At 42.7% G+C, this 16528-nt stretch overlaps 1 protein-coding gene across 1 annotated transcript in view; it reads right to left on the bottom strand.

Annotated features, from left to right (window-relative positions):
- The window catches only part of ALPK2 (alpha kinase 2), a 69899-nt gene that overhangs the window by 19083 nt on the left and 34288 nt on the right, over positions 1-16528 (bottom strand). Inside the window, exons 4-8 of the mRNA XM_065407008.1 lie at positions 12489-12636; positions 9571-9698; positions 9435-9470; positions 3053-3327; positions 2842-2930 (exon numbers count right to left, since the gene is read on the bottom strand). Coding sequence (XP_065263080.1) covers positions 2842-2930; positions 3053-3327; positions 9435-9470; positions 9571-9698; positions 12489-12636 — 676 coding nt within the window. The remainder of the gene's footprint in view (positions 1-2841; positions 2931-3052; positions 3328-9434; positions 9471-9570; positions 9699-12488; positions 12637-16528) is intronic.

The raw sequence follows: 16528 nt of genomic DNA on the forward strand, positions 1-16528 counted from the left end.
GGCTCTAGCATCTTTGCCGCCCCAAGCAGGAAAAAAAAAAAAAAAAAAAAAAAAGCTGCGATCGCAAGCGGCGGCAGCTCTACCGCCGCTTCATTCTACGGCAGCAATTCGGTGGCAGGTTCTTTGCACCGAGAGTGAGTGACGGTCCCGCCGCCGAATTGCCGCTGAACAGCCGGAGGTGCCGCCCCCCTCTTCATTGGCCGCCCAAGGCACCTGCTTGCTATGCTGGTGCCTGGAGCCGGCCCTGCCTGCTAATACAATGAAGGGTGGCAGGAGAAACCCTAAGAGTAACTCCACTGATGTCAGTGGTGAATGACACTGATGCTAGTAAGAACAGAATCAGGCTCCAGTATCTCATGATGATAATGCTATTTTGAAATCAAATGGAGTTTATCACAAGACATCGCCATATTTTATTATACAGCTCACAAGATCTCCAGGCAGTGCCTGTGATAACCAATGTATGGAGCAATAGTCACTGCTTTACAGGAAGTTATGGCAAACCCCAGAGAAGTGTGCTCCTCTCCAGTCACATGCCTTCCTGCATCCAGCATCATCCCTTAAATCGATATGCCAAAATGGTGGTGGTCACACCCAGAAGTATAACTCTCAAGGACAGTCCAGTACTTCTGGAAATGGCAGTGTTCAAGGGGCCTGATTCCCAGCATAATTTGAGTACACACAGCTCATATTGAAATGAATTGGAGTGTTGCCCATATAACTGTTGGGACACGGAGGCCTGAGATGGCTTGGAGATAGAGCAGATGGGCACGGACCTGGAGAACTCTTCCTTACTGCTCTTTCAGGCCTGGTCTACACTTAATTTTTACTGGTATAACTATTTGGTTTATGGGTGTGGTTTTTATTTTTATTTTAACCAATGTATTTAAATAGGTAAAAGCCCTAGTGTGGAGCAGGAATGCTGGTATAAAGGGGCCTGACACCTGTCCAGTTATTCCCTTTGCCATTCGGGAACAGCTGTACCCTTTTATACTGATACAACGGTGTCCTCCCTAGAAGCTCAGGATGTGAAGATTGCAGTTCTGGAGGAGGAGGAGCTTTCTCTCAGGCCTGGTCTACACTACCCGCCTGAATCGGCGGGTAGAAATCGACCTCTCGGGGATCGATTTATCGCGTCCCGTCAGGACGCGACAATCGATCCCCGAATCGACGCTCTTACTCCACCAGCGAAGGTGGGAGTAAGAGCCGTCGACGGGAAGCCGCGGAGGTCGATTTTGCCGCCGTCCTCACAGCGGGGTAAGTCGGCTGCGATACGTCGAATTCAGCTACGCTATTCGCGTAGCTGAATTTGCGTATCTTAAATCGACCCCCCCCTGTAGTGTAGATGTAGCCTCACTTGGTAAAACCTCTCATTCCCTTTACAGGGGTGCTGCCAGGAATGGTATTTGCCTTTAAGGAAAGCGTGTGGTACTGAACAAGTTGCTTTAGCAAAGCATTCCAGAGGCTGCATTTTGTGTGGTATCAACAGAGCTCATTTGGAAAATTCTTTATAGGCACCAATGTAGTAGTAGCAGCAGCTTGCAGTAAATGCCGCAAGACTTATAGCCCTTCCTTACTGCATGGTTTTAAAAAGTCCCACCGAAAAATCCTCTTAAATGCAGTCTCGGGCATGTAGGTCCCTTTACACTCATTTGAGAACCCCTTTCTTTGCTGTGCTTTCCCCCCTAAAACTCAGTGGTGCCGCGTTGCCTGCTTTTATCTCAGAGCTATGGAGGAAATAAAAACCAGTCATGCTGAGCATGCATACTGCATACAGAGTAACCAAATGGAAGCAGTCCAGCCTTCCTCTTTCCTTCTGGTGCTGTATGAAATAGCTGCCACCGTGAATGGCATGTATATACATTATTCTAATTAGTAAAGATGGAAAGAGGTGGTGTAGCTTAATGTTCAGCTCACTTTGGGTCAGCATATAGCTGTTTTATTTCACTGTTTTCTGGATTGCGATCCAAATGGAATCAGCTTTCACTATATATAGAGAGACTACTGGGAAAATTGTTAACTCATCCACTCTAATCTTTTTCAGTGATTCAGATGCAGCTGAAGCAGATATCTTATGTCCTCTAGAAGGAAATGGAGACTTAGGCTGCTCACAGGCATGTGAGGTTTATCCTTGAGGTGAGTCATGGACAGGTGGAATTTCAACCATCCTTAGGGCATCTGACTATATATGGTAGCCATACACAGGAACAGCAAATCCTTTGAAAAAGATCTGAGATATCTGTTGCAAAATTCACGAGGTGTCACTTCCCAACCTGAGGTGCAGCGACGGGTCTGTACTAAAACTACTCATCTGATCTCCACACATAGACAAACCCACTCTCTACACTGGGACAATCCTTCAATATGAACATCCCAAACATGGGAAGAGTCCAGAACCAGAGCTAAACTTTGTGGCTTAAGCACAGATGGGCTCAAGTGACTTGCCTAAACAGAAGAGACTTAGTACCAGCTTTCAGAAATTCTACGGTTTTTTTGCTAGGTTTTATTTTTAATTGAAAGCTTTGGGGTCTGACTCTCGTCTCCCACTGGGTTTACACTGGTGTACTTGCACTGACATATATGGATTACTCTTTACATCAGTGTAAGTGAGATTGGAATTAAGCCCTTTGCTTCTGAATCTCCGCTACTCACTGGATTTTACTTTTTTTCTCTATAATTGGAAGACAGAATCATTCTTACCATTTCATCGTTACCAAGTATGACCTAAGCTATGACTACAGTGGTACCCCATATGTTCTCAGCATGCCTGTTTTTTCTTCCCCAGCAATATTTTCCAGGAGCCAGATGGCCAGTGTAGCTCAGAATAATATACATACTCACTCTGGCACTTCTCCAAAGCCTTCCAAAGATTCTGCTTCTGCTGCATATATCTTGGCGTACTCTCTTGCGGTATTTTGAACATAGCATTCCTATATTACAAACAGGAATGCCAATGCAGCGTTACTGAAAACATTTAACACAGCCAGCTGTTTGAAAATTTCAAAGCCAGCTATTCCCACAATGTTTGTTTATGGAGGAAAATGGAGTTTACCTGCATTGCCAGTTTGTAGTTCTTCTGAACAAGTTCATCTTTGGTTTTGATCCCGTATGAAATAGCAGTGTGCACTTTAAGAACACAGGGATGACCGGGGCTGAATATAGGCACTAGGCCTTGCATCACTTTACTTCGAAATGCTTTCCGGTGCACCCCTTCACCAAAGTGTAACTCTTCCGTTGCAATTCTTCCATGCAGGTTGCCACCAAAATAGCTGTCGCTGATGAAGTCTTCTCTGAACATGAGCTGAATGAATTCAATCTCTTCCAAACCTAAACCACAATGAAACTGTGTTCTGTATAGCATCTTTCCATATACACAGTAAATTGCAAAGAAAGAGACTGTTAAGAGTGAAAAGAAAAGAATAGGGGAAAGAGGTGGAAAGAAGGCTGTTCTGATGGGGAAAGACTGCTGAAGAGAATGCCGAGACACTGTGGAGGGACAGAGAGGGAGTCTCATTGATGGAGTAGAGAGGGAAATAGAGAGCTACAGGGTCCATGAGGTAGGCTGGAGCAAATCCACAATGGATTTTAAAAACAAACAGGGCAATTCTGAACTGGATCTTCAAATGTACGTGAAGCCACTACAGCTGCTTGAGAACCTGAAGTCGGTGGTGACAGTGATTTGCTTCAAATTTTTTGTTCCCGTGAGAAGGCAGGAAAGTTGGGCCATTGAGTCTACAAAATACACACACAGCTAGGGTGTGCTCTATTTGCATGTGTGATTGCACACCTAACCTCCCTGGAAATCAGGCCTAATCTTTTTAGAAAAGCCTGAAGACGTGAGTGTGTTGTCAGTTCTGCTTTAGCTTATTTTACAATTTGAAAAACAATGTTTAAAAATTAACTTTAGCTTTCAGATTTCTTCAGTGCAGAAACCTTGTTTACCTGTGTGCTTGTACAGCACCTGGTTCAAGGAGGTCCCAATCTGGACCAGGTACTACCATAATATACATAATAATTATAGCATCAATAACATTTTTCAGATCAGTCCCAGAGCTGCAGAATTACATGCTAAATCTTGTATCTTGAATACTTGTGTTTTAAAACAGTAAGCACTAGGTTAAAGATTGATTAGAAAGGAGAGAAGATAATAGGAGGACTAGGAGGGATGGTCTAGGTAATACTTAGTCATGCCTCAGTGCAGGGACTGGACTTGATGACCTACCGAGTCCTTTCCAGTCCTCCATTTCCATGATTCTATGACTTTTATTCCACAGGTGGTTTTGTGTAGACTCAGGTTCTCCATAAAATATTGTGTCACATTCATCTGTGGAGTAACTGCATTGATTTCAGTGAGGGTGACACTAGGCATAAATCTGAACCATGATTTCTCAAACTGTCACCTGTGGATTTTATAGGTTGCACTGAGATGACGAACATCTGCTTAAGTTTGTTAAAACTGAATAAAACTGCGGAATTACTGACTTCAATTTCTAAATGTGTGGAATAATGTTACCAAGAAAATACAGACAAAATATCAGAGGAAGAAGAAGCAGGGAAATACAAAAAGAGTAAAAGAAAAAACTGGAGTGGGGAAAAGGGCAAGATTGTAGAGGAAAATGAACTAAAAATTCTACCTGCGTTTCAGATCTGCAGAGTAGGGTGACCAGATGTCCCGATATTAGGGGCTTTGTCTTATATAGGCAACTATACTCCCTGCCCCCTGGGGGGGGAAAAAAAAGTATCCCAATTTTTCACACTTTCTATCTGGTCACCCTGCTGCAGAGTTACGTAGAGTGAGGACTACTTTCATCTCTCTATGTACATACAACTTCTCCTGTGTTAATGAAAAGTGAGAGAAGAAAACCTAAAGCCCTAAGTGGTGCAGTCCAAAGGCTTTCTGCTTGCAAAAGTGACTATCTCCAATTTAGACTATGTAAACCTTTGACTCCCTTTGAAGCAAAGAATGAACAGTGTATGTCTATATACAGTGCTATAATAAAAGGGCTCCTTATCTCCAATTATAGTTCTTTTATCAAGTTATACAGCATTGCTAGATGAAAAGCCCTCCATTTGTTTTAAAGAGGAAGTGAATGATTAATTCTACTCCACAAAGAGAAACAAGAAAAAAATCAACCATCTGAATGAAGTAGTTGACTAGTACAGTATGTTCAGAAATGATAAACCAATTTGCAAAGCGTTGTCTATCTTTAGCACATGCATAGCAAGATGTGCCGGTCTGATTAAATAAAAGATAACACATGGGGAAAATATTCGAGATCTCCATCCTTGCCCTTCTCCTTGGGTAAAGTTACACAGCAGACAACTTGCAAATACCATGTGTTCAAATAGCACTGGAAGATTTTATGCCAGAATATCTTATTGCTCCTCTTTTTTTCTTCTTCTTTATTACTGTGACATGTTGCGGTGGTATTTCACTAGTTACTGTGTGTGAAGTGACAGTGCACCAAATGCATCGAAAGTATCTGTCCATTTAACTCAACCTGTTTTATACTACAGGAATTCCATAAAAGGCACAATTCTGCAAACTCCCATTAGCTTTAAGGGGAATTTTGCCTTTATTGGGACAGCAAGGGGCAACGCATAATGGGAAAGAACTGTCAAAGAAATATTGCACTGATGACTGATCTATAAGGTCTGAAGGCATTTCTGGTGCAAGAGGAAAAGATGATTTATCATGTATTAATGGTATAATGAAAGAGGATTCAGGGTCAAAGCTAATTTAATCACTGATGAGTGTTGTGTCTCGGGCTGCACCTTGGAAACACTAACATATCGTAGGACTGGAAGGGACCTTGAGAGATCATCTAGTCCAGTACCCTGCACTCATGGCAGGACTAAGTATTATTCAGATCATCCCTGACAGGTATTTGTTTAACCTGCTCTTAAAAATCTCCAATGATGGAGATTCCACAACCTCCCTAGGCAATTTATTCCAGTGCTTAACCACCCTGACAGTTAGAAAGTTTTTCCTAATGTCCAATCTAAACCACCCTGGCTGCAATTAAAGCCCATTGCTTCTTGTCCTATCCTCAGAGGTTAAGGAGAACAATCAGACCTACAGATACATAACCATTAGTACCCAAGCCACAACTCTGGAGCTGAACACCTCTGAAGTTTGGAAAAATTCAAAATCCCAAAGTAGATCTGACTGTTGTAACTGGCCCTAGCTATAAAATGGGTCAAATGGGCTAAATCCTCTGCTCAGATGCTCCCGAATATTGGAGTGTTTAAACTCCAGACCTGAATTTTAGTGATAAGTGCATTCACCAAGATATGTGATGCATTGTGAATGTTGGCTTAGAATATGCGCCTATGTGATCAAGCCCCCCCCCCCCCCCCCGTTAATCAGAGTTTTTGAAAATCAAGCTGCGTGACTTTCCAATACAGATTGACAATATATATTATCAAAAAGAACAGGAGTACTTGTGGCACCTTAGAGACTAACAAATTTATTAGAGCATAAGCTCCTGTTCTTTTTGCGGATACAGACTAACACGGCTGCTACTCTGAAATATATATTATGATGATTTTGCTGTATGATTAGGTAATCATCCAGAATTACTACCTTAAGGTTACTGGTCTAGTGGATAGGGAGAAGCTGTTGACATGATATATCATGATTTTAGTAAGGTTTTTGACACAGTCCCACATGACATTCTCATAAGCACACTAGAGAAACATAGTACTGGTAATTTCATCTAAGCCACAACTGGTTGAAAAACCGTACTAAAAAGTAGTGTTCAGTGGTTCACTGTCAAACTGGGAGGACATATCTAAAAGGGTCCTGCAGGGGTCTGTCCTGGGTTTGGTACTATTCAATATTTTCATTAGTGACTTGGATAATGGAGTGGGGAATAAACTTATAATATTTGCAGATGACACCAAGCGGGGATCACTTTGGAGGACAGCATTAGAATTCAAAATGACCTTGACAAATTGGACAATTTGGTCTGAAATCAAGATGATATTCAATAAAGACAAGTGCAAAGGACTTCACTTAGGAAGAAAAAATCAAATGCACAAATAGAAGTACAAAATGGGAAATAACTGACTAGGTGGTAGTACTGCTGAAAAGGATCTGGGGCTTATAGTGGATCATAAATTTAACATGAGTCAACAGTGTGATGCAGTTGTGAAAAAGGCTAATAAAATTCTGAGATGTATTAACAGGAGTGTCGTATGTGGGAGGTAATTGTCTCATTCTTCTTCGAACTGGTGAGGCCTCAGCTGAGTGTTGTGTCCAGTTTTGGGTGCCACACTTTAGGAAAGATATGGACAAATTGGAGAGAATCCAGAGGAAAGCAATAAAAATGATCAAAGCTTTAGAAAGCCTGACCAATAAAGAAAGGTTTAAAAAATGGGCATGTTTAGTCTTGGGAAAAGAAGTCTGAGGGCAGAGGTGAAAGTAAGCCTGTACGGTCCAGTATGGCGTACCAGTAAGAAAGTGGCTGCCGGTACATAGTTGACCATACTGGCAGGGCCGCTGATGGGGAGGGGCAGGGGAAAGGGGCAGCTACTGCAGCAGCGGCCGAGACCCTGGCCCTTTAAATCACTACCGGAGCCTGGATTGGCGCAGGCTGGGCAGCACTGAAGGGCTGGCTGGGGGAGTCTGGCCACAGTCCCGCCCCTTCTGCCTGAGGCTCTGCCCCTTCTGGGGGCCCAGAGCGCCCCCACACACCTTGCCCAGGACCCGGCTGCCCTGCATACCGGTAAGTCCATTAAGTTACTTTCACCCCTGTCTGAAGGGGTGACCTGATAAGTCCTCAAATATGTTAAGGCTTTTTATAAAGGGGATGAGGAGCAATTGTTTTTATTGTACACTGAAGGTAGAACAAGAAGTAATGGGCTTCATTTGCAGGATGAGAGAGTTCGATTAGATATTAGGAAAAAAATTCTAACTATACGGGTGGTTAAATTCTGGAATAGACTTCCAAGGGAGGCATAGACGCCGACTTCTGCTCCCGCCAGTGGATGCTCGACGCCCCCTCTGCCATCGTCCCCCCCCAACTCCACCCCTTCCATGAGGCCCCGCCCCTGCCCCACCCCTCCCATCCTGCCCCGCCCCCATTCCAACTCCTTCCCCAAAGTCCCCACCCCAACTCCACCCCCACCCTGCCCCTATTCCGACTCCTTCCCCAAATCCCCGTCCCGGCCCCACCTCCTCCACTGAGTGCGCCATGTTCCCGTTCCTCCCTCCCAGAGCTTGCTATGCCGCAAAACAGCTGTTTGGCAGCAGCCGGGCGGGAAGCGCTGGGAGGTAGGTGGAGGAGCGGCGACGCGGCGTGTTCAGGGGGTGGGGGAGGAGGAGGAGGAGGGGCGGGGTGGGGGGTGAGGGGAGCTGGGTTGCCGGTGAGTGCAGAGCACCCACTAATTTTTCACTGTGGGTGCTCCAGCCCCGGAGCACCCACGGAGTCGGTGCCTATGAAAGGAGGTTGAGCAAAACCCATCAGTGGAGGTTTTTAAGAACAGGTTAGACAATCGTCTGGCAGGGTTTTTAAGAACAGGTTAGACAATGGTCTAGGTTTATTTGGTCCTGGCTCAGTGCAGGGAGCTGTACTTGGTAACTCCTCGAGATCCCTTCCAGCCCAACATTTCTATAATTCTATAGAAATTGTAAATCTGAGTGTTAGTATCCCAAACAAGGTTTGTATTTTTAAAAATGTTGGGTTTTTCCTACTATGTATCTTTTGACTTGTGTGTGTAAATGGAGGTGTTTTGGTATGCAAAAGATGAGTGCAAGCTTTTGTGGATGCACTAATTTCCCCTGAGACAATTTAAAAGACATAACTTCCTCACTGAAAAGATGTGTTGCGAAGAATGATTCTGTTCCTAATTCTAGAACAGCCAGCATCACACACAACAGTTCATTCCTCTGATCAAGGGAGGGAGAACTGTAAGAATCATTACTGCATGTGCAAAGTGGGTGATCTGACCTGAACACAGCTGTTCAGGCACCTAATTTACCATTTGCAAGTGCAATTTGATTTACATATGAAACCACTGCAACTGTGCACGTAAATATGTACATTTTTGTTCATGGTTTTTTTGGATCTTGTTTGAAAATTCTTTCCATAAGTTCATCTCTGGGACCATCATTAAAGTGGCAACTTTGCTCATCATTTATTTTCACATTAAGAGAAATGAAATACGTTGGGCCAGATTCACTGAAACCATCAGCCCACTTTGATGATGCAAAGCAGCTGTCAGCTTGGTTTAACTATCTGGTTTTCATTATACAGCTGTGTTGCATCACCAGAGCAATGCAAAGAACTAACAAACCTGGTCCTTTACCCTCAGGAGCCTAATAACATCTATACTTACACATTTATTGTTGATTTTTATTTATATTTTATTGACAAAAGTGTACCAATTAGTAAGGGCAGGTATTTGAAACAAACAATGAATGTATTTACCTTCAATATCCTGATAACTTGAAAGATGTTTCAATACTGCAAGGGAACAAAAGGAAAGAGACACTGTAGTGATGCAGAATTCAAATGGTGTCTGTCGTTGTTCTTATAATTTAAAAGCCAGTGTGCTGGGATTTACCTTCAGAGTTCAGGTTAAATTCAGCAGTCACCTTTCCATAAACATTCTTCAAGCAGCAATAATACAATCCCTGGTCTTTTATGCTAGTTTGAACTATTGCCAAAGACACTGGCGAATCATCCCCTGCACTGGAATAGAAGTTGTTAACATTTGCAGTTTAGTATTTTAAAACATTTTTTCTAACCAACTTACTCAGAACCACCCAATTTTTTGGACTAAATGATGCTGCAAAGAGCGTGATTCAGAGGGGATGTGAATAGATTTGATGTTTTTTCAAACCCCACTTGGAAGCATTCAGCCTGTTTTGTATTGCCCAGTAGATTTTTTTTCATCATATCCTGAGAGAAAATAATACTTTTACCAAACCTACATAGAATCTGATTATATTACAATATTAGAAACTCTTATGAGTTTCTAATATTCATATTGATTTCACAGGTAAACTTGCTATGACAGGCAGGGCATGTGTATTGGGGAACATGACACTAGCAGTCATAAGATAGAAAGTTTTCTGTAGTCTCTTAACATAGCATGTAAAGTATATTTTCCTGTAGACTAAGAGACAAATACTGTTGATTGGATATTCAGAGCAGCTCTGCATGGAAATAGAGTGCGTCCTTCCAAAGATACATGTATAGGTATTGGATATTGGTATGGACCACTTTTTGACATGAATGAGAGCAAAGATGTTGTGCTTGCTAACATCAGGGCTGAATTTGACTGTGTGTGTGAGACTAAGGCTGGTGTATTGGCACCTTATATTTTATCTTTGAGCCTATGCTCAACTTTAAGCATGTGCTTAAGGCCAGCCCTGCTCAGCAATGTGTGTGAGCACCCATTAACTTGACTTCAATCAGAGTTAAGAATGTGTGTAAGTGCTGAATTGGGGCCCTAGATCAATAATAATCTTTAGTTTCCTCTTCCCAACCTGAATAAACAATATGGATTCCCCATCTCTTTTCCCTGGGTCCCCCAGATCTTTTTCCTTTTCCCTAGTCGCCTCTCATCTCTCTTCCTTTCCCTGGGATCCTTACCTTTTTCTTTCCCCTGATTTCTCCACCTCTCTTTATTTGCCCACCTAACCCCTCCCAATTCTTTTCCTCTGCTCTTTTCTAGGGTAGGAAATGTGTTTTCTGGCTATCTGGCCTTGTGCAGCTCATGCTTTAGCAATAAACCCCTGGATTGTTGCCTGCACTGCAACTACTCTGTATCCACGCACCCCTTCCTGGTAAAATGGAGCACCCTAGCTAGCCACCTGCAACATCCAGTCTATACTTAAAACTGCTCTTGTTTAGGACTAGTAATCAGTTGTCCAGCTGTTCTCTCCTTTCCCTCTTCATTCATATTATATATTTGCCACTCCGCAGCATCATTTGGAGGAGCTAAGAATGGCACATCTGATGTGATCTGGTGAGTGTTGGGGACCTGCTCAGTTACTCTACTAGTACATGCCCTCAGCTGTGCTAACCCCCATTTTTATGCCACTCTTGGATCACTGTTGCTTAGTGCTGTAATGCTATTTAGGGAAGGGCTGCTTTCCAAGAACAGTGACGTTCAAGATGGCAAAACCCACAGGCTCAAATACCTATCTCTTAACCTTTATTATTTACTATTTCTATTACAGTAGTGCCCAGAGACGCCCTATCAGCATCGGGGCCCCATTGTATTGGGTGTTGTATCACTGTACGGTCTATGACAGGCTGTAAACTGAAAAGCATACTGTCTATATGGCGACAAGACTAGGGGTACAAGGTCTAGGTTTATTTGGTCCTGCCTCATTGCAGGGGGCTGGGCTAGGTGATCTCTCAAGGTCTTTTGTAGTCCTACATTTCTGTGATTTTATGCATACATCTACACTGCAATTAAAAAAACCCGGTGGCACCAAGTCTCAGAGGCTGGGTCAGCTGACTCGTGCTCGTGGGGCTTGGGCTGTGGGGCTATCAAATTTTAGCGTAGATGTTTGGGCTCAGGCGGGAGCCTGGGCCCTGAGACCTGGCGAGTGTCTACACTGCAATTTTATAGCTCCACAGCCTGTGCCATGCAAGCCTCAGTCAGCTGTCCTGGGCCAGCTGCAGCTGTACTGTGGGTCTTTTACTGCAGTGTAAATGTACCCCACAGACTGGAGAGGTGGATTGAAAGGGCACAATGAAAGGGCTGAAGAGACGGGAAGAGGGAGTAAAAATTCCAAAAGTGCCCATGTGACTTAGGCTCCGAAGTTCCATTTTCAAAAGTCACGTTAGTACTAAGGAGCCCTAAGTATCATTGAAAGTCATTGGGGACTAAGGTCCATATTTGTAAAGGTATTTAGGTGCCTACATGTGCTTAGTGGGATTTTCAAAAGAGGCTAGGTGCCTAACTCTCCTGAATAGAGAAAACTTTCATTTTCCACTTTTCTCAGTGCACTGCTGCTCAGTCACCCTGATATAATTTAATTGGCTGGGTTAAGGAGTCAGATAATTTTCGCTCATACCCAACCCTTGTCAGTTTAAAGGGCCATTTAAAACAGAATTTAAAGTTCAAAGGATGTGACCTCTCCTGTTCCTCGAAGAAGCTGCTTTTATTAGGCCTTAGAGATTCATATCTCCCAGTTTCTCATATCTTAGCCAGACTTGTTTATATCGTTTGGCCCAGCTGCTGGAATTTCACCTTAGCATGATCTTGTACAGTAGTTGACAGTCTGATGGGAAGAGATATAAAACAGCTAAAGCAAGCAGACAGGAACTACCTTGAAGGAGGGAAACAGTGTCTGATATTAATACACTCTGCAAACTCTGACTACTTTGTTTTAGTCAGTATATTGTCCCAGTCATTGCACTACAGTTCTATCACCAAGAGTTTATCATTAGACCCTTTAATTTTTTCCCACAAAAGATAATCTCAAAATATTTTGGGAAGTGCCAGTTAGGATCCCTCCTTACCTTCGATTCACTCGAGCTAGTAACTTTGAATCTTTAATCCATGTAACGATGGAGTCTTCATGAATTTCCCCAAACTGACAGCATAATTTAATATTTCCAGAACAATCAGGGAACAGCTCAGCATGGATTTTCTTCAGTAACTTGGGGGCTTGAAATGAAATATCCACAGTTAAGAATCAGAAAATACTACTACTACTTTGCCATTTTAAAGGGACCTCAAAATGTCAGCTACATAAATTTAAATGGGTAAAAGACTGTAAAATATTTAGGAATAAATATTAAGGCAAATTACCCTCCAATGTGGAATAAAATAATAAAAGACTTGGAGGAATGGAACAAATATGAAATTTCTTGGCTAGGTAGGGTAGCCTTGGTAAAGATGAATGTCCTCCCAAGGTTATTATTTTTGTTTCAATGCATCCCTGTTGGTATCCCTGAAATGACATTAAAAATGTGTCAGGATGCACTATTAATATTCATATGGAAACAAATGATAAAGGGTGAGTTCTAACGTTCTGTATAAGCCTACAAAGAGGCATAGACTAGCTTTTCCTAATTTGGCTTATTATTATGCATCACAATAAGAAATGTGATCTGTTGGGTTAATAATTGAACATGCAAACATTGGCTAAAATGAGAACAAGACTGGAGATATTTAAATGATTGGGTTAAAATGAAATGTAGGTCACCAAAAATAAAATATCACTCATTCATCCAGACTACCTTAGTGGCTTTGGACATATTTTCTAAATTTCTACTGCCAAGGCCCTCCCCTTAGCTATTTTCATTAATAATGAGGAAAATATCCCTAGGAAATATCAAAGTGACTGTTCGTTGTTGGTAAGAGCTGTGATTACTCAATTCAGGCAGCTGTTCTTGGGTCCTGATTTGAAATCATACCAAGAGAGATGTAATAATGTAAATAATATAAAGATCCCGTATTTTCAATATTGAAAAGTCAAAGATTTTGCTGTGAAATCTGGATATTAGGTGGCCCTATTTAGGCCTTTAATCACGTTTGAGGAGTTGACGCAGGAGCAAGCAGGAACAAAAGATTTAATTTCTAAAATATATACAATTTTGACTGAAAAGGACATTGATAAGAAAAGAACCCAGATGAAAAGATGGGAGATGGATTTGGACAAAGAAATTGTTCTGGATGAGTTTGTCTCTATGTGGGAAAGGGGATATACATCTACAATTTGTGTGGCCCCTAAAGAATTATTTTTATAAATTATTGTCTAGATAGCATTTGACTCCAGATAAGTAAGTTCCATCATACTTTTGCTACTAGGGAGGTACTTTGTTGGCAGGCTTTGTTGTGCACATGTGGTGGTTGTGTCCAGGAATTAGATGGTTTGGGGAGGAAATTATTAAAGAGATTCCTCTTATGACAAAATGCCAGCTTCCTAGAGATCCCCTGACCTGCTTACTTAATACATTTTAAACAGAAGGACAAATTAGTTTCTTTTTTATTGTTAGCAGCTAGACTTTTTATTGTACATTATTGGAAATGTATAATCCCTCTTGTGGAATTGTGGTATAGTAAAATATGCAATGGAAAAGCTTTCCCATCAAGTACGTACACTAGAGAAATGCCAACAAGAGGACAGGTATTTAGAAATTTGGTCACTCTTTCTAGCATACTCAGAAGGAGGGTTCCCCAGCCAGCAAGCCAGAATCTTTAGCCAGGTTCTCTGAATATTGTCCTGATCCTGAATAAGTTATAAGTAATGTACAATGTAGTATGTTAAAATGTTATTGTAACTTTGCCTTAATACATTTTTTTAAGTCGTAATGTAAACATAGCATGTTCTTATTCAATACACTTTCTCCCTGATTAAAGGGCCAGTCAGTTAAACTATAATAAAGCTGCACAGGTATCACTGAGGTGTAATAATGTGAACATAATGTGGTTACCCAAGTAGCACTGATTTTGCCTAAACTCCTTTATCACCTAGGGTGACCAGATAGAAAATGTGAAAAATCGGGATGGGGCGGGGGTGAGGTATATAAGAAAAAGCCCCAAGTATCAGGACTGTCCCTATAAAATCGGGACATCTGGTCACCCTAGTTAGTGAGCAGAATCCTTATTGCTATTGATGATGTGAGAGAGGAAAGATAGCAGATTGACTCTCAGATTCCAAGTGGAGTTTGCTGTTGTTAAAAACAAAAACAACCAAGCTCACCAAACAAAGCCCCCATCTTTTTATTCATAAGTTGAGGGCATTTGAACTGGAAATGACTGAGAAACAATAAACATGAAACCTCACATTTTTAGAGTTGTGTTTCAAAGTAGAATTGGACTCTAAAGCCCTGATTCAGTTAGTTACTTAAGTATGTGCTTAACTTTAAGCAAGTGAGTAGCTCTATTGAAGTCAATTATCAAGATTTAAGTGTCTAGTGATAATGGGACCCTCAGCTATTGGATGTTTAACTTGAAATGCCTTAAAGAGGTGTGATTTTCAGAAAATGCTGAGCAATCAACTTCTGAAAATCAGGCCCCTCTATGGTGCTTCAAGTTGGGTGTTCAAAACTGAGACACCCAAAATCATTAGCCATTTAAATCTTGGACAATGAGACTACTCACAAGCTTAAAGTTAGGCACATGCTTGAAGTACCTTACTGAAGCATGCATAAAGTAATGCAAGAAGTGTGTGGGGGAGCTAGAGATAGAACTCCCAACCTTAACCACAGGCCATTCCTCTGTGGACTGAAAAGAAGAGAATTACTACTCCAGAACTGATTCACCCCGTCATCAATACTATACTAAATGTTAACATGTTAGTTGCATGCAGTAACCATAGATTACAAACATACAGTTTAAATCAAAGTGGATCAGATACAGGTGTATAAAACTTGCCCAGTCTGCTGTATGCCTGGACATTTGCAGAACAATCTTTGAATGATATTTCCTTTAAATATTATTCTGAAATATAAGAACCTAAACAGATGTTTTTAGTACCTACATTCTACATGGCCTACATTATTTGAGGATTGGACACATTCTTCCCTCTTTCTTAATGCACTCAGTCCTCTTGTAACTTCTGGTTTGTCTACATTGTCAATTACAGACACTGACAGGACTGCAGCTATACAACAGACCTCCCTGCACAAAGTTCCCAACCAGAACTAGTCATTTATTGTGCCTGCTACAGCACATCTCCCTTAATCCCCTTTTAAGGTCATTGCTAGCACAAAAATTGTCATGCAAAGAAGACCTCTTTTCTCTCACCTATAAACACAGGAATGCATTCAATTAAATAAGTGATTGGTGAAAGCAGAGATCCAGCTCTACTGCTACATCACTACAGCTGTGCCACTGTAGCACTGCTGTGTAGTTGCTGCCTAGATCAACGGAAGAGGTTTTTCCATCAATGCAAGTAATCCACCTCTCCGAGAGGCAGGAGCTAGGTTGACAGAAGAATTCCTCCATCAAACTAGCTGCATCTACGTGAGGGGGAGGTCAACCTAGCTACGTTGCACAGGCACATCCCTGAGTGATGTAGCCAGAGCTGGATTAACCTTTTGTGGGCCCGGCGCCCTTGGGGGCAATGGAGCATGGTGCAGGGGGGTCAGTCCCTGGAGTGAGCGGCTGGCCAGGGGCATGGCATGGCAGGGGCAGCCCTGCTCCACCCAGCCCAGTGCGAAGGCACTATTTACAAATTGTAGTTGCCAGACGCACAGTGGCCTGCCCAGCCCTGTGCTGCCAGCATGCCCCTTCCCCCTCGGGGGTGGGCACATGCCCTGCCACAGAGCCCCCCCACTCAACACTGGAACAGCCCTCCGATTCCCTGTAGCCAGAGCCCCCCTGGACCCACTATGCCGAGCGCCCCCCCAGACCCTGCCACAAATGCACAGCGCCCTGCACAACACCACCTCTGCCCAGCACTCCCACTCCCTACTGCCCCAGCACACACAGAGCTTCCCCACCCCCTCACAGCCCAGCACCCCGCCCCTGGCCCTCCAGACACCCTCCCCCCCATGCCCTGCCTCCTGGCCGCACTCAACGGCCCTGCTGGGAGGCGACTGTCTGCTGG

This window comes from Emys orbicularis, chromosome 6 (genome assembly GCF_028017835.1).
Source record: "Emys orbicularis isolate rEmyOrb1 chromosome 6, rEmyOrb1.hap1, whole genome shotgun sequence".
Classification (NCBI taxonomy): Eukaryota; Metazoa; Chordata; order Testudines; family Emydidae; genus Emys; species Emys orbicularis.